Genomic DNA, 20,875 nt, shown 5'->3' with positions numbered 1-20,875 from the left:
TCGGAAAGATTATATGGGGCAAAACTCACAGAGAAAAAGATTAAATAAAAATGTGAGGGAAACAATTTTAGAAAATCAGTGCAATTAAATAAATTTATTTGGGATGCAAGTGTGATGACATATAGTCATCTGAGGAGGGATTGTGAGAGCTGAGATTTAGCGTGGAATAATTATTTCTTACGTAATCATACTGATGTACTAATATGAGAAATGCTTTAAATTGAAAAATAAATGTTATCATGAAAATTGTGCCTTACTTAACGGCCATTAAGTGAAAGGCCTGCAGGTGTTTATAATAAAAAACTAACACTGCAATGGAAAAATATTCTGTCTCATTAAGAACATGTTCCCTGCAAAAATAAATGCTGAAATAATACGAGTATTTCTTGTTCTCTGCTGCACCTCAAACAAGCATGGTCACAGCTGTAGTTATCTGTCTGCCAAGCTGAGCTAAAAAATCAACTGCATGAGATCATCAGGTAGAATTACAATGTTTTAATCATGAGTTTATTCTGTGTTCCTACTAATGGAATGTGTTTCTCTTGAGGGAAAGAACTGATTTGAAATTGTTTCTACTTCTTTGTAACTATTGTCTCACAGCAAGTGTATTTTGGAGTGGCTAAAGAAAGGTCTCTACTGAACTGTTTGGAAGTGTGCTTCAGATGCCACAATTAATATCATTTGGGCTTACGCAAAAGGAAGAAACAGAAAATACAAAACATTTAAGCTAATATTATGATACTTTCTGATGAGTTGATTTTTATTATTGGAAGATTCCTTTACATATGAAGTTTTTAGCCATTCACAGGAGTTTAGCAAGTTTAATTTAATGTTTGAGAATCAGACATTGGGGGTTCATAGCTTTCTGGTTTCCAGAGACTTCACTTCTCATTCTTATGATGTCACTTTGACATTCCATGCTTTGCCAGTCAGTCTACTGACATTCTGGTATTTTATTATTTTGAATTATTTAGGATTGGTAAATATACTGCTCTGTCCAATGCTATTTGTCTTTTGTTTTACAGGTACCAGCTGCTACTGTTTTAATTATGCTGCTTTTTTTTTTTTTAATAGAGCCATAGCCAGATGTTTTCTAAATTAATGTTACTAAAACTTTTGCATGAAGCCCAACATGCTAATTTGAGGTTAGGGGGTGTTTTCTCTATGTCTGTGATTTTACAATGTTTTATTACTGAATCGCATGTATTTAATTTGTCTTACACAGATATTCATGGTATTGATTTGTGTTGTAACTATTGAGTTCAGTGTTTTATTTGCTCTGTTTAAACTAAGATTCTTCAGGCCAATCCGTCAGCCTGTGATGCTTCTTTATTTGTACTGTTTGGTGTTGAGAATAATTTTTGTGACCTTTGCAGTGTTAACATATGGAAGTAAATATTTTAATTTGATACTAAAGGAGTGGTTACTCGTGGCCAAATGGGTCAGGGTGTGTCGTATATTGATTGTTTGGTGATTATTATTGTTACTGTTTAATGTTGTTTTATGAGTCAATATAATTTAAACGAGTCAAAAGGTTCATCGACCTTAGAGCAGTGTTCGATCACTTTTTATTATGAAATAGATAAGCCAAAGGCACACTAACAACACCTGGCACTGTGCCCCCCCCCCCCGACATAAATAATAAACTGTGGGTGAATGCACATAACGTAACATTGCTACTGCTGGGCGTTTCACAAGTGCAGCAAATCAGGAAATTTATGGGGCCAGAAACCCATGTTTAAAATGTTGAGAACTGGACATAAATGTACTACAAAAAGTATTTCTAACCGCAGTGGTTCTGTTTGTGTATTTAAGACGAGTGTTGTTTCTCCTAAAATTTAACAGCCCTGAACGCCCATGAGTTCACGATATCTCTAAGTCAGTAAGCAAATGTATTGCATGATTAATTAAAATATTTACAATTCCATCAAGATAGATAACCACATTATAAGAGCATCACGCGAAAAAAAGCGAGGGCTAAAATCAAGTAGGAAAATAAATTATTGAGCATACATCCTCAAGTGTAAATACAAAGTCTCTCTACCTATGTATCAGTCAATTCACCAGATGAACGAGCGTTAGTCTGAGTTTTAAACAGTAAAAGTGCAGCGTTCCAGAGTGCAAAATGATACGAAATACAACGTGCCATGCAATGGGTCAATAGAAATTAAGAGCACAATCTGAAGAGAGTCAATAATTGCAAATGGCGAAGAATAAGTCTTGATACGTACAAGCCTCGGCTAAAATACCATGCTAAATACCAGGCTAAAGTAAAGAAGCATCCCGAGATATCCACTCACCGACACCCGGTAAGGTGGATTCTGGCTAGCATTGTCGATCTAACAGACATACGGGGTATTTCATTAATATTATAAAGTCTGACACCTTTTTCCAGTTAAAAAGCAGCACCGTCTGATTTTGTTTTGTATGGTATTTAACAACAATGACGAGAGTTAAACTAATGTAGCCTTGGGTTGGAAAGACTAAGAGACTCCATTGTAGTGACTATCGCTACGCTTCAGAACAAGATCAATAATTTCGCCGATATTCCCTATGGTTTGCGTACATGCACATTTTGGGATAACTATTCAAGATGAAATCAACACCAATTATATTTTAACCTTACATCCCTAGCTCACGCACTAGGTTTCTGCAGTTTACAGAATGCGTTCATGCAGCATAGAGAGCACTGCCAAAACAGACCTCCAGTCGTGGCAATCCCGGTCTCTGGTCTACTCTCCCAGCTCAAAAACAGCAGATACCGGTCCATGCCACTGGCACACTCTGCTCTACCCGACTGCTCAGCCGGAGAGCTACTGCTGCTCTATCCCAGCACCACTACAGACCGTTGCAGCATCCGAAAAACCCGCTGCAATCCGACGCACTTCCGCCCAGCGGCGAGCAGCGACAGCGAGGGCGGACAACGCCGTCAGGACAACTGTTGGAAAAAAAGTTTGGTATTACAGGAGGCTTTGATCTTGTAAAATCTCAGGTACATCAAAGGGTGACTATAAAATGCCTTCTTCCGGGCGTTCAAACATAAGTCACTAAGCGTTAGTAACACAAATAATTTGTTCTGTAGTAAACATTTGCAGCCACGTCGCCATAAAATACGTGGTTATGAAAACTAATAACATTCAAATAAACGTATTTACCGGAAAGAAATGAGTACAGCATGAAAACGTAGGAGTACATTTTCAGGACTATGACAGCTCAAAGATGGCCCCTGGCGTGCCGTACGTGTAAAGCGCTTCACCGCTGTGTGGTTTTGTGCGTTCACCATGTTGCTCCGTCAGCGAGTGCTATTTTTTCCCATCATTTCCAGTTCCGGATTGCCACGGTTGATGTGAACGGTCGCATGTTGTTTCCGGCCGGAGCGGTGTGTGTGTGACGCTCCGCTCACATTGAGCCCAGGCACCGGAGCGTGCGAGGATGGCGGGGGTCACCAGAGCTGCACAGGTAAGTCACCCTCAGGTTGCATGCGTCTTCCTCCCCAGCGCGGCGATCCCTTCTGTCGGTCTCCCATGTCTCCTACCCTAACCCTTGTTGTGCCACTCTCGCTCACTCATTCCCATTCATGGTGGAGGCAGTGCTTTAAATGGGCAGGTACTGTCCGCTACTCATTACCTGTGACTTTCTTTAAGAATTTGGTACCTGTTTAGGTCTGATGTCAACCAAGACCTTTTGTTTTTATTAAATCCTGTCTATCTGTCAGCTGGCTTCACTGAGAGTGACAGCATTCTACTGTTTCACAGGGAACATATCCACACACAAAGTAGCTTTGTTCAGGTACAGCTGAGACATTGTTTGCTTTTTGACACCTACAAATATTTTTGCCAATGTTTGTTATAATGATGAGGGTCCAACAGGTCCCACAACAATAACGTTTGACAAAATTAGAAGGCCGACCGCCAATGCTTGTTTATTTTCATGCTTCCCATAATCTTGTTGAAACTGGTTACACTGATTTTCTCATCATAAATATTTTTTGGAGATACTAGCATGCATCAGCACATTTTACTAGAAATGGTACCTAAAATTTCACCGGAGCTTGTTTAGAATATTTTTTTTTTTTCTCAGTTTCATCTTTTTGTGAATTTTTTTTATTTTATTTTGAAAGCAAAGAATCATCAGTCTTGTTTTCAAGCTTCTGCAAATATTTGCATCTAATCGGAGAGTATTCTGGGAGCATTATATGTAGCCTCATATTGTTAAACTTTGCAAAAGTCAGTAGTGCAGTTTGAGCTTACAACATTTAAAATAATAATAATAAAGGCTTTGCAGTCGATCATGAGATACCAGAAGCTCACAGACCCCTTCAGAGTAGCTCACAGTCTTCCAAGTTCATTTTTAAATAAGCATAGGGTCATATTTACCTTTTTATTTTTAAGGGAAGGCTATGTTTATTTCACATTATTATTGTTAGGCTGCAGATAGGAGGGCCTGATAATGAGCTGTGTGCAGTCACATTTATGACCCATGCTGGGGCACAGAGGGGAAACACTGATGTATTTAACCCTTACAAAAAAGTCCTTTTCAACTCCATATTGGAGCATAAGAACACAATTATTTTTCTGAAAAGTTACCTTAATGATTTAAGTTAACTCTTCATTTGAAATTTCTCCCATTTCAAAGTGTCACATTTACAAACAGCAAGCCTCTTGCTCCCAGTGGCCAGTAGACACTGTGCCATATTTAAACTAAAAATATATATATATTTTTTTTTAATGGAATACATTGTAGGGGAGAGTGAATCATATAAAATGTGCCATTTTGGGAGATGTGCCAGACATTTTGCTTACTTTCTCAAAGCCAGACTCCAAATTGACCTGTCTGCTGATTTTATGTTCAGACTTTTCTGTCTTCCAAATTGTGTCTACTCTGCACTAGTCTGTCGATCCACACTTAGACATTCCATACTTTAGTTCTAGCTTTGGGGGATACCTTATGTTGATCTTGTTTGCATTTCTGTTATTTGGTTCATGATTGATATTTAATTTGGCTGACTAACTACTTTTTGCATTCTGCAATGACTCTTAAATTCAAGTAAACCCTTTTGGTTTTGACTGTGAAAGTTTATTTTATTTGCACAAGGGTCATCGTCTTATGAGACTCACAGGGCCTCAGCATGTGTCTAAACCTGTTTGATTTAATAATTGAAAGTGTTGACAAAGGAAACAGGCGAATGAATGAAAAGTGATAAGTATTTACGAGTTTCCTGTAGAAAAATGTTTTCTGTGGCACAGATTGATTCTGTTATTTAATTATAGGAGGGTGGGCATTAAAGCTGAAAGGTTTCTCAGCAGTGACCTATTGCATGTTGGTAACGTTTTCAAATAGAATGAGGAGTGTATATAGTAAAACCAGTCCTGGAAATAGAAAATAATTTGGGAACTCGTAAATTGGGGGTGGCAACAGAAGGGGCAGACCCCGAGGATGGGAGTAAGTAACAGCCTGTGCCTTATCTTTTATTTGTCTCCTACTTATCTGTCAGTCATCAAAAAGTCTTTTTGTGAAACATAGCAAAAGTTACAGACACCTTGGAGCAGGCCCATTGCTTACCGTTGCTGGGCATTCTTGTCACTCTCATTTTCATTTGCTTGCTTCTTATTCTATAGCTTTCTTTCCTCTTCTTGTATTTTCCCCCGCCTCTGGAGTAATATCTTCTTTACCTTCCTTGTAACCAAAGGACTTGTATACTTCCTCTTCTCACGCTCAGCAAACACGTTTTTCTTATTTTTCTTCTAGCACCCCATCAGATCGCCTGAGTTTTTTCGGTTTGTCCCTAGAGTGCTGCCTTTCCTCTCAAGTAATTTCACCGCCCCCTCCCCACTTGCACCATGTAACTGTCACTCCCTCCAGACTAACTTCTCCATTGAATGCTTCCCACTCCAATTATTTCACTTTGTATTCATTTTCCCCACCTCAGATGCTTCCATTTTTGCCCTATCCACTCCACATTGCTCCCCCTGCTTTCACTGTTTCCCCCCACTATTCTCTCCTCTGGTGCCCGCCGCTACCACCATTGTGGTCCTTTTATTAAAAAAAAAAACTTTGAGTGAGTAGCAGCTTTCACAACTGTAAGTTATTATAATTTTTATTTACCACTGCAATGGGCATGTGCCATCTTAGAACAGTAAATACATCATTAAAATGGCTCCATGCGCATGGTCACGCATGTATGGTGATGTAAGCATGCTTATAAATCATCACTCTGGGTCTCCATAGCAGTTGAGTATTTCTCGGCATGCAAGCAAATTCCCCTGTCACAACACTTATGCTTACACCAGGAATGGCACTTTCACTCCACTTACATCAATGTCAGGTGCCTGTTCAGTAAGATGTCTTCAGTCAGTGCTTTGCCTTTGCTGGAGAACACTTTCCACATTGATGGGCCAGCCGCTCAATCAGCAGTGAATGGCTAGAGCAGCGCTTCAGATGTTTATACCTTTGGTCTTGTGTCTGGACCAGGTTACTTGTTTGGCATCTAATTTGCACAGCTGTGACCATTGACACAATTACTGTGAACTGTTTGACTGCATTAAACTGCGACACTCGCACACTTTTTGGAAATAATATATGTCTTGCCAGAGGCAGCAGGCCATGCTCCAAAATGCTGTCAATTATATCCACGTTTATAATGTTGCCTGCGAGTATAGTGATCAAACATATATGTGTCCTGGACACAGCATATGACACTAGCTGCACTGACACCCTTTCAGTGATGAGCTTTCATCTCTGCTTGAAACTGCCATGCTTGCAGCTCTGGCAAAATGTCCTTCAGTTCTCTGGAACTCTGCAGAAGCATTTTTATTATTTATTAAAAAAAAAGTGATAACTTGCACCATTATTGAGTTCTTTTTCACAGTTGTACTTGTCAAAATTACAGTGCTTAATGTGCAACTTCAAAAAATGTGGTAAATAAATCACTCAGTAGTTTCTCTGAGCTTCGGTAACATGAAGTGAAAGGCTTTCCATTCATAGTTGGTTTATCTGCTGCCCGAAATACAGGCTTTTAGTTTTTCATAATTGTTAGTGTCGGTCTTGGTAAAAGCAGTTGTGTTATGTTAGTATGGTAACTATGACTCACTTTGTAGAATGGCTTGTTATATGTTCCATGGTGGTGTTCCAGAGCTTGGCAGTTCCTGCGGAGGTCTGGAGCAGTCACCAGGCTCACCATGTGCTGTCCGTATGCCTGATGTAATAACAAAGTGTTCAGTATACGTGGTCTGTGCTGTCAGTACATAGCACTATTTGGCGTCGAGCTGTGAGATGTGGAAAAAGTGACACCTGAATTACGGACAGCACTTCTCACTGTGGCAGTGACAAGTGTTACATTCGTTCAGCCTAAGAAGAGATGTTAGAGTGGTTCTCGCTGAGGCGTTAAAGCGACATTGCTGTGTTCTGGTCAGGGGGCCTGAGAGGCGCTGAGGCTGTCTTTAACTATGTTGTACCGCATTGCGCGCGTCCCAGTTCCAAGGCACTTTATACCCTCTGCACTCCGCTCATGGTCGCTGATTTTGCAAGCGTCTTACAGATGTGTTTTTTACTTTGGATCTTACCGCGTTACATGTGGATCGATGTTTGTTTGTTCTTTTTTGAATACTTGGCGCTAATTTAACTGGCGAGTAGGCCAGTCGCTGCCTGTGCTCGCACAGCAGCTACCTGTTACCTTGTGTGGTGGCTGCCTTTGTTCTGCATGAGCTTCTGCCAGATCCTGCTCTCTTCCTGTTTCCCTGCACATTGGCTGCGTTTGTTCTCCATGAGCGTCTCCAGATTGTATGCTCCCCTGGGGTCTCTACTTTTGATTTCACCAGCGCCTGTAAACTCCGTACGTCATCTTTAGCTGGAAAACTTCATACATGTACCGAAGCAGAGCAAGCATAAAAAGATATTCTGACTTCTGGCTCCAGCTAGCTTTTTGTTGCAAATATTATCACCGCAAGGAATTTACTCAGCAGAAGCCATCTTTGCTGAGAGATCAGTGGGACCTTAAAAGCCTCAGTTATGCTTGTTCACCACAAAGTCAATTGTTGCCAGGAAGTTAAAGTGCACATGATTGGTTCTTCTTTTTTCCAAGCTTTTTATTGATCATTGGTTTCACAATTTGGCATTGGCGGTTTCCAACATACTTTAACCTTGTCTGCTTCCATATTTGCTGTCACCTTTCCATTCTGTTGAGCAGTAGTTTCTATTTGTATTTTTTTTGTTAATCATGACCTTTATACAGGAATTAGTCACAATGCAAAATGAAAATATTCCACCATTTATGTTTTTGGCAGAACCAGGTGAACGCAAGGTTGAGTGAAAACAGTAGTTGAAAAAATTTGATACCGATTTAATTGCCATTGATGAGTCAAAATTTGCTTCCGCAAAGAAGCTAGCATTACTTTATAATTGTATAAGTGATGAAGGCCAAATCATTTTTGATACTTTGCCTTCTGCTATTTAGCCACCTGAAATAGAGTGGAGTGTTTATATGGAGGCTATCATCAGACTCAACAACCATTTCAAAGATGATACCAGTGAAATGGTGGAAGCGAGGGAAGCTCCTCCTTGAGCACTTTAAGATGAGTGACTGCATTATAGCAAATGGAAGGCTTCCCTCTGATTCACCAGCTCATTACACACACAAAACCGGGGGGAGGGGGGCCCCAATTCTAGACTAAGTAGTAACTAGCTATCAGGCATTCTCCTCGGCACACAAAATAAAAGTAATAGAGACAGCACTTAGTGGTCATACTATGTTAGCATCTCTTAACCTGAAAGTTCTCCCGCTGGCACTTGGGGTTTTGACGGGACAAAATAAAAATTCAGTATCAAAACTGGTAGAACACATTGGACCCATGACAGGCACTTGGGGTTTTGAGGGGACAAAATCAAAATTCAATATCCAAACGGGTAGAGCTCATTGGACCTATGACAGGATTAAGGGGCTAGAAGGTAGACTAGAGTTCGCCTCAGGCAACGTCGAAAGCTGGGCAGGAAATATTTTGGAGAATTTTTCAGTGTTTATGCAGCAGCTACTTGTAATCACTCACCAGAAGGCCCGAGTATGCACGTGGTGAAACCCCGCCTACCCCCACCCCCCCAACTTCTATTGAATAGAGAGATTAATTCCACAAGCAATATAGAGAATACTCTTTAGAAAGAAATACTCTGTTATCCCTACTAATAAGAAGAAGGAATCGTTTAAGGCAGCGTTTAAAAGGAGATGCAATTGACAGATTTTGGATTAATGTAAGGAAAGCTGCATTTAATGGCCAATTTATCCGTTTCTGGTCGATGGTAGCAGAAGGATGTGGCTCAAGAACTAGGTCTCTTCCAATGATCATCAAGAAGCAAGCTGGTCCACTTTCATATCAGGTCTGTACGCATCCATCGTAGAGGAGCATCCCCTAGCTGGTGACTATTTCTCAAATACTTCCCTCTCTCTCTCTGAGATAAATTGAAGAGGTCATTAGAGGCATGCGTAGTTAGGCAGCAGTGGGTCCAGATGAAATTCCTATTCTGGTTATAAAATATGATGATTTTAACTGGAGTAAAGTCTTGTACCAGGTCTTTCAGAGCTGCTATGAAACTAGGAAGACTCCTCGGTCTTGGAAGGATAGTATTATTGTTCCCCTATTTAAGAAAGGGGATCTTAACTGTCCTGGGAACTACCTCCAGATCGCTGTTAGATGCAGTTGGCAAAATAAGGGTGAGGTGATTTAATCCGCCTTTATTGATTTCTCTACAGCTTTTGACAAAGTAGATAGGGTGACGCTATGGAGAAAGCTCTTAAGTTTAGGTATGCCTGGTATCCTACTAGATTTGGTGATAGCCCTCCATTCCTCCGCCTGGTGTAGGGTGTTGTTAGGGGGAGATAGAGGCTTGTCTCATGAAATCCCAACACAGAACGGTTTAAGACAATGGTGTATGTTGGCCCAGTTGCTGTGTTCCTTATACATTTCAGATTTACCGAGCTATTTAACTTGGCGCATGGGTTTCGCCCCCATATTGGGAGGTAGGCCAATAACCTCTTTACTGTATGCTGAAGATATAATCATTCTGGATCAGATGCCAAAAGGGTTACATAATCATCTGCAGGCCTTACAGCAATTTACAGAAGCCCACTCTCTAAAAATAAATTTCTCTAAAAGTAAAATTCTGTGTTTCCATGGTAAGAAGAAGTTTAAGTATGACAAATTCAGCTGGTCATTGGAAACCTAGATACTAGAAAGGGTAAACTCGTACAATGTTTTTGGAAAAATTGTTTGCAGGAACCTTAGCAACAGGGCTCACATAGAACACAACCTAAGTAAGGCACAACCCCAAGCAAATAGTTTGGATGCCCTTTATAAGGCGACAGGCAGTAGACATTTTAAACACCTTTAAGAGGTATACCGAGCAAAGATACCTCCTTCCTTACTTTATGGTTTAAAGCAAGTAAGAGTCTCTAATTGTTTTTTTAGACAAGCTTGAGGGGCTGTGTTCTTAGGAAATTAACATGTGTAAACTCGACCCTCTTAGCAGCAATCCTAAGGCTAGAGATGGGTTTGAGAAGCTTATTCGTGCAAGGTCTGGCTGGGGTGGTACACTGGGTGGTTAGTCTGGAAAGTGTGGTGATGACTCTTTGAGGTCTTTGTTAAAGAAAGAAATTCTGGCTGCGAGATACACTATTGGCAGGAATTTCATATATGCCACAGACCTATTACAGGTGTATCCTGCCTCTCATCTCATACTCACTCCATCACAGCTAAAATACACCATTAGACAAGCAACTTGGTCTGTGAGTCTTCGCCTAGATAAAAAGGCTTGTGCACATAAGCAGGGTTTCCAATCTGTAACGGACACTGCATTATTGAAGGAAATGCAGCCCCATCTTATCTGAAACCTGCCACATGGGATCAGACGATTCTGGCTCCTATTAAGACAGGGGCTGCTTCCTCTCAATACACTATGGGCTAGATGGCATGGATCTTCAGCGACTTGTAACTTCTGTCAAAATGGTATTCAGGACCTGAATCATGTTGTTTTCATTTGCCCAGCCCTGCTGTCACATCGTTGTAGATGGTTACGCCCAATCTGCCTTCAACTTTCTTTACATACTGCATCAGAAGTACTGCAGGCCTTTTTTGACCCTCCAAATGAATTGTTTTGCTGCAGAATGTTTAACTTTTAAATGCTTTTTAAATTTTGTTAATTATATTATCGAATTGCCTTGTAAGAAATGGGTAATGTAACTGTTCATGACCGTTTCTAGGTCATTCATCTTACAGGATTTTTTTGTATGTATGTTTTTATCTGGAACTTCTTGGAGTTCCGTATCATAAATAAATAAACTGAAAGTAATTGTGGCACAACATAGATTTTTCACCTATAGGCAACTACAGCATGAGTCAGTAGGCAGCCTCCTGGCAGAATTAAGGGTGTTATGTTTGACTTGCGACTTTGATGGAAATATAGATAATTACTTTAGGGATCAAATTGTAGTAAACTGCTATGATAAAGGTATCCAAAAAAAGTGCTGCGCTGCCGTAATCCCAATCTTCAAGAAATTGCAAGGGGGATTGAAAGATCAGCGGTGGCCTCTAATGAACTAACCCAAAGTAAAACTTTAACAGAAGTAGAACAAGTCAATGCCATTTTTGCAAAATCTTAGATCGATGCAGGCGGTTCAAAAGTTAACAGAAAAATCAGGAAGCCACCTACAAATCCCAATGCTTCATGTTTGAGATGTGGTTCAAACTCACATTTTGCAAATGCCCAATGTCAACCAGGGATAGGAAAAGACTTGTCTAAAGTGCAGAAAACTTTGACAATTTGTCAGAGTTTGTAAGAATTCCCAAAAGGTCACATTCATTAATGAAGACAGACTGCCTAGAGGGCATGTTGAGGATTCGGAACAAAATGATAGTGGGGGAGTTGTGTCTATCAAAATGCTTGAAGCACAACTTTTGAAATGATTTTGAGACCAGGGGCGGCGTGCCCTATCTCACTGATTGATACACATGGTCATTCAAATTTTCCTCAGTCTTTTAATGAGTTATTGAAAAGACCTGTTCCACTGTTTGCAGACCACCTAGTACTGGCCAAAGGGTTCAAACATGTGATTGTACTAAAGGTGGAGCCATACCACTAGTCCACAAAGTCAGGAATGTTCCAATTAGTGTCAGGGGTCAGCTGAAAGAATATATTGATAGCTTATGTGCAGAAGGAGTTACAGAGTCTGTTGATTCCTCCCAAAGGATTTCTCATGTTGTTGTAGAAGAATGGTAATATAAGGTTATGTGTGGACCTCCGGTCTCTTAATAAAAACATTTTGGTGGATTGTTTTTCACTTCCCAGAATTCAGGAAATGTAGCCACAGCTAGGGGTGGTGGGGGCAAGGCTTTCACCACTTTGGCTCTTAAGACTGCGTACCATCAGGTGGAGTTGAGTGAGAAATCAAAATCCTTAACTGCGTTCAATTCTCCATTTGGGGACTAAAGATTCTTACCCTTGCCATTCGGTTTAGCCTCTGCAGCATCATTCTTTCAAAAGCTAATGTTCAAGCTCTTTGGAAAGTGTAAAAATGTGATGGCTTATCAAGATGACATGTTTGTATTCACCAATGATGAAGAGAATCATAGTAAAGTGTTTAAGGAAGTGCTGGGTGTGTTGCAAGAGCATGGGATTACCTTGAAGAGGGAGAGATCCCAGTTCATGGGGCCGTAAGTGGAATATCTAGGACACATTTTATCAGGGGCAGAAATCAAACCTAAAAACGATCTAATGAATGCCATTAAAGCAAGCCCAGATCCGGTGGACAGAGACCAGTTAAGGTCCTTTCTAGAGATGTTTGTTCCAAATTCACAGACAGCGTTGCTCTCCAAACTGATCCTCTCAGAGAGTGTGAGGTATTTGGAAAAAATGATAGTAGAAGTCCCTGCACTTACTAAATATTCCACATTTTCCTTGAATGCAGTAACGGTTAATGCCAGTGGCATAGGTCTGGGTTCTGTCGTCACACACTTGGTGGATGGCAAAGAGAACACTAGCATTCGCTTAAAGGTTTCTGTCATCACGAGAACACAACTACAGCACTATAGAATGCAAAGCTTTGGTGTGTATGTGGGCCACCAAGCATTTCTCAACATACTTGTCAGCAAGGACAAATTCACTTCTAACCCCACCCACAAGCTGCTTTGTGTATTTATTATCTGGAAAGAACCTTAATCGAGTCAGCCCCAGGCTAGTCTGGTTACTAGCAAGAATGTATGAATTCAACTTTGAAGTAGTACACATTTCCGAGGCTAAGAATGTTAGAGCGGACTTCCTTTCTAGGTGTACAGTAAACATTAGTAATAAGGATCCTAAAGATGAAGATATTGAATATGTAGTAGTAAGGGTTGATGGGTAAGTGAGGGTAAGTGATTGCAGGAGGAGCAATTACCCTTTAGGAATGGAATTCTTATTCAGAACAAGATGTGTGTCAGACAACTCTTAGAAAATACATTAGTAATGGTTGGCTTCAAGAGAAGTAATGTTTGCAGGGTACTCAAACCTTATTTTAAGGGCAAAGACGAAATCTCGGTGGAAGACCGTCTTTAATTGCATGGCAGCACGTCCATGCCTCTGGCAGAGTTGAGGACAAGATTGGTGAACCTGGCACACCAAGACCATGTAGGCTTGACAGGAATCAAAAAGAGGGTGTGGATGTATTATTAGTGGCCTTGGTTAGACAATGAGAGCAAGATAATTTTAGGAAATTGCACTGACTGTAGCGATTCACATAAGTCATTACATGTATTCAAGAGACTGTTGTGCTCTGTTGAGATTCCCAGGGGACCCTGGGTAAAACTTGGTAAGGAGTTTATTGGACAAATGTTTAGTTTGCCAGCAAACATGAGATATTCTTTGGTGATAGTGGATTATTTTTCCAGATAGGTAGAGGGCACAGGGATGTGGAATTCCTATGGACATTTTGTTTGGGGTCAAGGGCAACAAGTTTTTATGTTTACTGTGTCCTTGGGACAAGTAGGCCCAACCCCCTGCAGCACAAACCCTTTGGCTGCCTGTTTACAGAGAGTGGAACTCTCTGCAGTTGAGGTAATGTGTTTCCAAAAGATAATGCTGTTCGAACCTGTATTTATGGTTCATTATTTGAAAGCCTTCATTATTAGGGTGCGTGCTGTAAATAAATGTTTTAAGGTCACACTTCACTACTGACGTTGGTTCCAGTACAAAAAGAAAAAACGTGTACACACGTTGGAAAAGTTTAGGCTAAGAGGCTAAGTATAATGCTCCCAGAATGCTCTCTGATTATATGCAAATGAAGTGTCATTTAGTAAAATGTGTTGATGCATGCTAGTATTTCCCAAAAATATTTCTAATGGAAAATCAGTGTAACCATTTTCAACACGATTATGGGAAGCATGAAAATAAACAAACACTGACAAAGCCAACTGATCTGACATATTTTTATAAGTCTTTTAGTTTCATCAATGCGTGTCTTGTTTTGACATGGCTTTTGTAACACTTTATTGTTGTGGGAGCTACCAGGCCCTCAACATTGTAACAAACATTGGCAAAACCCCCCCCAAAAGTTTTTGAACTCTTAAAGCACACGTTGCCACCAGCGGCATAACAAAGGCCCCGCAGCCGCCCTCCAGGAGGTCCCTTCAGCACTGCACCTGCCCTGAGTGAGTCTGGAGAGGGGGCTCCCCCTGGTTCTTTGCAAAGGCACCCTCCAGTTTTGTTACGTCACTGATTGCCACTGTAGTTCCTGACACTGAACAAAACTACTTTGTGTGGCAATATGCTCCTTGTGGAAGAGCAGAATGCGATCACTCACAGTAAAGCCAGCCGAAAGACAGAGAAATAGAAGTTTAATAAAAACAAAATGTCTTTGTTAACACCAGACCTAATTAGGGACCAAGACACACATGTAGGTAGCTTTTTGCATGTCGCAAACAGCGACTTTCGCTATTTGCGACGTGCAAAAAGCACATTGTGATGCACCAACCCAGTTTTGCGATTCAGTAACCTGGTTACCGAATCACAAAACGGGTTTGCGATTCGCAATTAGTAAGGGGTGTTCCCTTCCTAATTGCAACTCGCAGTGCAATGTAGGATTGTTTTGTGACCGCGGGCGCAAACCAATCGCAGTTTGCACCCATTTCAAATGGGTGCTAACACTTTCGCAAAAGGGAAGGGATCCCCATGGGACCCCTTCCCCCATTGTGAATGTCACTGTAAACATTTTTTCAGAGCAGGCAGTGGTCCTGTGGACCACTGCCTGCTCTGGAAAAAATGAAACGAAAACGTTTAATTTTTCGTTTTTGTTATGCATCTCGTTTTCCTTTAAGGAAAACGGGCTGCATTACAAAAAAAACTGCTTTATTGAAAAGCAGTCACAGACATGGGGGTCTGCTGTCTCCAGCAGGCCACCATTCACGAGGGGGTCGCAAATTGCGACCCACCTCATGATTATTCATGATGTGGGCATTTGCGAAGCCCTTGAGAATCACAGATGGTGTCCAGGATACCATCCTACATTCGGATTTGTGACTCGCAATTTGCAGGTCACAAATCTGAACCTACCTACTTGTGGCCCCAAATTCTTAAAGAAAGTCACAAAAGTGCACCCATGGTATATGTCGTACCCCTATCAAATATTTGTGAACTGTATTTTAGCATGGGTAAATACGATGTGTAGATTTGCTCATGTGAAAATCTATTGAGCATTTGCAAGTTCATTTTCCCTCCAGCCACTTTCTTCCCAACCCTGGAAGAAGTTCTAATTCTGCCATTGTCAGGAGTAAATGTCCAACCTTTCTTATTATGGGAAAATATTAGAGAGAAGCTGGAGAAAATCTTTAAAACATGCAGGTTAGTAGGTTTGCAGACTCAAAGGCATTCCTGCCCTGGAACTATTGGTTACTGCTTCCTCCAGCCCCAGTATGCAGATCTGCAGAAAGGTGGCAAAATAAGGCAATTGCTACAGTAGGGATTGAAACTCCAAGAATTCAAGCCCTACTATGGTAGTAGCCCTGGCATAATCAGAGAGGCTATTAATTGCTGCCATAATTTGTCGCCACACTACATGGCACCAAAGGGACAAGTAGATCTTTTTACAGGACAAGTAGATTTGAGAAGCAACCTGTCCCCTGGACAAGTAGATATTTTAATAAATTCCACACCCCTGCGGGCAGATTTCTGAGGGAGCCTGACACACATTCACTTATCAAACCTTTGCCCAGTTGGTTCAGAAAATAACAATAAATAACAATTCCCACTTGAGTTGGTTACAGATAATGGGGTTCAGTTCAGGTCTTGGCTCATGCAGACTTTTTTAAAGTCATTTGGCATCAAACATTTATCGGTGGCATTGTATAGTACCAAGGGCAACGGAATGGTTGAAAGAATGAACATGATGTTGAAGGACAGTACTCTGATCACAGTGTCTTCAAGGGCTAATGTAATGAATGCAGTTCAAGGAAGGTTATGGGGCTATTCTAATACACCACATTCTACCACTGGGGTTTTCCCATTTATACTGCTGAGGGGTAGGCAGTGCTCTTCTAAATTGTCACCCAACTAGGTGTTAGAGAAAATAGCTGTGGATGAAGTTACCAGAGTTGATTGGTGTGTGTCATAGAATGAAAGAAGCTCAGGAAAAAAGCAAAACAAGGTATTCTTTGAACTATGAGAGAGACGTGTATTTCCAATTGGGGGTTGTGATTAAAATTAAAAGGACCTCAAGTCTGAAAATAACAAATTAAGTTTTTTTGCAACCACATGGGTTGTGATAGTTTCAAACATGCAATTTTGGTGGAAATTGGGAATTGGTGGAGTAAAAGCAGCACTTCAGTTGTCAGGAAAATGTAGGATTCACAATTGCAAAGGGTTGCTGAGGCCTCCAATGAGGGGTTAATCAGTAGAGAACTGATTGAAGTATGAGCCTGTAATGGACGACCCAATGTGTACTCAAGTCCCTAGTCTATGGTTATCAACTCAAGGAGGAGGGGATCTGCATACTTATGATGCACTTTGTCGTACAAGAGTGGACACATTTGTTGTCCAAGATGGGAGTGGAACCATATTAGTCTTTTTACATGAGTTGGTGAGATGGTCAGTGTTTCAGAGGAAAGAGACAGGAGAGCCTTACATTATCCTAGGTATTTGCAGGATTATGTGCTAGATTAGTCACACGTATCGCTAGATGTTTGCAGAGATTCTCTGTGATGTATGTTTCTTCTCAAATGTGTGTGTCTTTGTTTTACGTTTCATAAATGTGTGTATATAGTTGGGATTTTAATTACGTTTTATTTTAAGGAGGAAGATGTTATGATGTTATTGTAAATATGATACACTTTGTAGAACGGTTTGTTATGCATTCCATGGTGGATCTTCCAGCGCTTGGCAGTTCCCATGGAGGTCTGGAGCAGTCACCAGGCTCATGGTGTGCTATCCGTATGCAGCATATAATAAAGAGTTCAATATACGTGGTCCCTGCTTTATCAGTATGTAAGAAATTATCTCCCCATGCTGGTCTCCCATACTGCATCAAAAGTGCTCTTTTTCAGTGTTTATTGCATCATTGCAGATGTCAAAGTCCTTGCTCAACAAGGCTTTGGGCTGCTGGACACATCCAGGTTGAAAGGTAGCAGCACCTTAACGGCTAAGGAGCCCAGAGCTAACGTGCCATCCACAAAGTTGTTCGTGAATGGCAACATTTCAGACCTAGGCACAAAAGTCTAGTAGTGCATATCGTATGATGAGCACATCATTGCACAGTAGCAGAAAGCCACCTTCTTGCCAGTTTTATGCTATGTAATAAAATGGCTTATTAACTTTAAAATTGACACCAGAATCTACTTTTTGTGACTGTGAGACGAAGGCAGAATCTTCACAGAGCATATCCAGACTCTTCAACTGTTAGTGCTGCCCTATCCTTCCCTGCACCCTTGCTTCCTGTTTGCCCATTCTGACACATATTTATGATGGTGAATAATTATTCACAGATACTAATGCTCTAGCAGGGTGTCATGGTGGGAACAAAGCGGAAAATATGCAATAATGACCTTTGAAATAATGACAGAGAGCCAAGGTTTTAAGTCTTTATAAAAAGAGTTAAGGATGTGTTGAGTTCTTTGAGAAACCAGCTATGGGTCAGAAAGAACTCGACCCATTCCGAGCATGACAAAGGTGGGAACAACCAGAAGGGCAAGAGATACAGATTGGAGTAGGTGTTTGGGTATTCAAGGTTACTGCTGTGGACGCAATTTTCATCCTTCACAGGAATCAAAAGGGCCTCAAGGTCGACTGACCTTTTGGAGCCAGAAAGACGTGTGGTGAACCATCAACAATATTTCAACACCACTCCAAACAATTTAGACACCATGACCAATGTGGTCATGGAATGCAAAAAATCCAGTCAGGAATACAGTTAAAAGATTTATTACAAACACAAAGTCATGTAGACAATGCACATAACCCATTTATAAAGCTACATAATCACCAAGGGTTGCCCATGGCATAGAAATTAATTTGGCGAACTACCATTAATTAAACTAAGCATTCAAGAATAATAATGAATAAAGTCAATAAGAATATCTGTGATACAGATATCACACAATGCTCAGAGTTTTCAATCATTAGTTTAATTCAAATTTAGCAGAGTCAATCTCTGGCTGGGCACAGGTTAACCCTACAGCTAATCAAATTAGGGAAATATATGTGTGGGGAGGAACACATGCAGGCAAATTACAGCAAGTATTTGCAATGCAACATGTCTCACATTTCTCAAAATTAGAGCTATTCGCAGTTGTAAACTTCCAACCTCACTTTTCTTGCTACATTAAATGGAAAAAAAGAGCGCAATTGCGCTGCTACAGTTCACTCGTAGTGAAACCTATTGGCAAAAGTGCAATTATCTACTTAACCGGCAAAAGTGCAATTAACTATGTAACAGGGTCGATGTCATGGAAAGTGCTCAACTTCTGCCAAGTGAGATCGCGCTGCGAAAAATGATAAAAAGTAGTCCACAAACCGGACGGAAAACAGCAAAACTCGCATGTTTTCAGGACTTGGTCGCCGCACTTGAGGATGGCTAACCACCGGAAAAGGCATGACATATGCATGCCTTCCACTATTGAAAGCAAGCAGATTTTAAAAGGCAAGCCCAAGAACCAATGAAAGACACTGACGTGACATGGACGGGGCTCCGAGCCCTTTTCTAACTACTAAAGCGTCTCGCAGGCGCATGCGACGCAACCTCGACCCTAAAAAGGACACACATAATTTGGAAAAAGATAATCTTGGACTGCAGATCAGGGTGTTAAATTTCTATAGTCCGACACCCAGGACATATTGTTGGGGTCAAGAGCAACAAGTTTTCATGTTTTTTTTGTCTTTGGGACAAGTAGGCCCAACCCCCTGCAACACAAATCCTTTGGCATTCAGTTTACAGAGAAGGGAACTGTCTGCATTTGAGGTAATATTCGTGTCCATATGGTAATGCTGTTCAAACTTGTATATATGGTTCATAAATGCAAATCCTTTATTATTAGGGTGAGCAATCTAAATAAACATTGTAAGGTCACACTGCACTACTGACAGTGGTTCCAGTAAAACCTGTGTACACATGTTTGAAAAGTTTAACAATATGAAGGTACCTATAACATTTCCAGAGTGCTCTCTGGGTAGATACAAATGTTTGCAGAAGCTTGTAAGCATGATTGATTCTTTGCTTTTAAAATAGTGTTCAGAAAGAAAATACAAGTAGAAAAAAAAAGTTTTGCTAAATTACTTGTGAAATCGTAAGGTATTATTTCTTTGAAGCATCATTTAGAAAACTGTGTTAATGCTTCATGGTATTTCCCAAAAAATATTCATAATGGATAATCAGTGTAACCATTTTCAACGAGATTATAGAAAACATGAAAATAAACAAGCACTGACAAAACTAACCATTCTGACATTGGTTGGCAGTCTTTTAGTTTTGTCAAAGAGTGTCTTGTTTTCCCATGGCTTTTGTAACATTTTATTGTAGAGAGACCTGCCAGGCCCTCGCCATTGTAACCAACATTGGCAAAAAAAAAATTGGTCTAAAAAAGCACACATTGCCACAGTAGTTCCTGGCACTGAACGAAACAACTTTTTGTGCCAATATGCTCCTTGTGGAAGAGCAGAATGCTATCACTCACAGTAAAGCCAGCCGATAGATGGATAGAGAGAGAAATTGAATTTTATTAAAAACAAAATGTCTTGGTTAACGCCAGACCTAATTAGGGGCCCAATTCTTAAAGAAAGTCACAAAAGTGCACCCATGGTGTATGTCTTAGTATTAGTGACTTTCATGAATTTATGGAAGTAGATCAGGAAAATGTACTCCTAGGAAATGTGTGAACTGTATTTTGACATGAGTAAATATGCATGTGTAGATTTGCTTGTGTAAAAATCAATTGTGTGTTTACAAGTTAACTTTCCCTCCAACCACTTCCCAACTCTGGAAGAATGTCTACTTTTGCACTTGTGAGGAGTACATTTCCAGGTTTTCTTGGTATGGAAAAAATTAGGAAAGAGCTGGTGAAAATCCTTAAAACATACAAGTTGGTAGGTTTGAAAAATTCAAAGGCATTCAAGCCCTGGAACTATTGCTTACTGCTTTCTACAGCCCCAGAATGTAGATCTGCGGAAAGGTGGCAAAATAAGGAAATTGCTATAGTAGGGTTGAAATTGCTAGTATTCAAATCCTACCATAGTATTAGACCCGGCATAATCAAAGAGACTAGTATCAGAGCTCTTACATAATGAGATTGCTGCCAGGATTTGTTACTGTGCTAATGATACGAAAGGGACAAGCACCTTTTTTTTTTTTTTTTTTTTTTTTTTACAAGACATGTAG

General features: G+C 40.5%; 2 protein-coding genes across 2 annotated transcripts in view; one reads left to right on the top strand and one right to left on the bottom strand.

The window, feature by feature from the left end:
- The window catches only part of MTBP (MDM2 binding protein), a 192,924-nt gene extending 190,049 nt beyond the window's left edge, over positions 1-2,875 (bottom strand). Inside the window, exon 1 of the mRNA XM_069220682.1 lies at positions 2,704-2,875. Coding sequence (XP_069076783.1) covers positions 2,704-2,770 — 67 coding nt within the window. The 5' untranslated portion in view covers positions 2,771-2,875. The remainder of the gene's footprint in view (positions 1-2,703) is intronic.
- A 448-nt stretch (positions 2,876-3,323) lies between these two features.
- The window catches only part of MRPL13 (mitochondrial ribosomal protein L13), a 134,018-nt gene continuing 116,466 nt past the window's right edge, over positions 3,324-20,875 (top strand). The window contains exon 1 of the mRNA XM_069220683.1: positions 3,324-3,459. Coding sequence (XP_069076784.1) covers positions 3,433-3,459 — 27 coding nt within the window. The 5' untranslated portion in view covers positions 3,324-3,432. The remainder of the gene's footprint in view (positions 3,460-20,875) is intronic.

Source organism: Pleurodeles waltl, chromosome 2_2, assembly GCF_031143425.1.
Source record: "Pleurodeles waltl isolate 20211129_DDA chromosome 2_2, aPleWal1.hap1.20221129, whole genome shotgun sequence".
Taxonomy (NCBI): Eukaryota; Metazoa; Chordata; class Amphibia; order Caudata; family Salamandridae; genus Pleurodeles; species Pleurodeles waltl.
The sequence above is the reverse complement of the archived record's forward strand: the minus strand, read 5'-3'. Positions and strand labels throughout refer to the sequence as shown.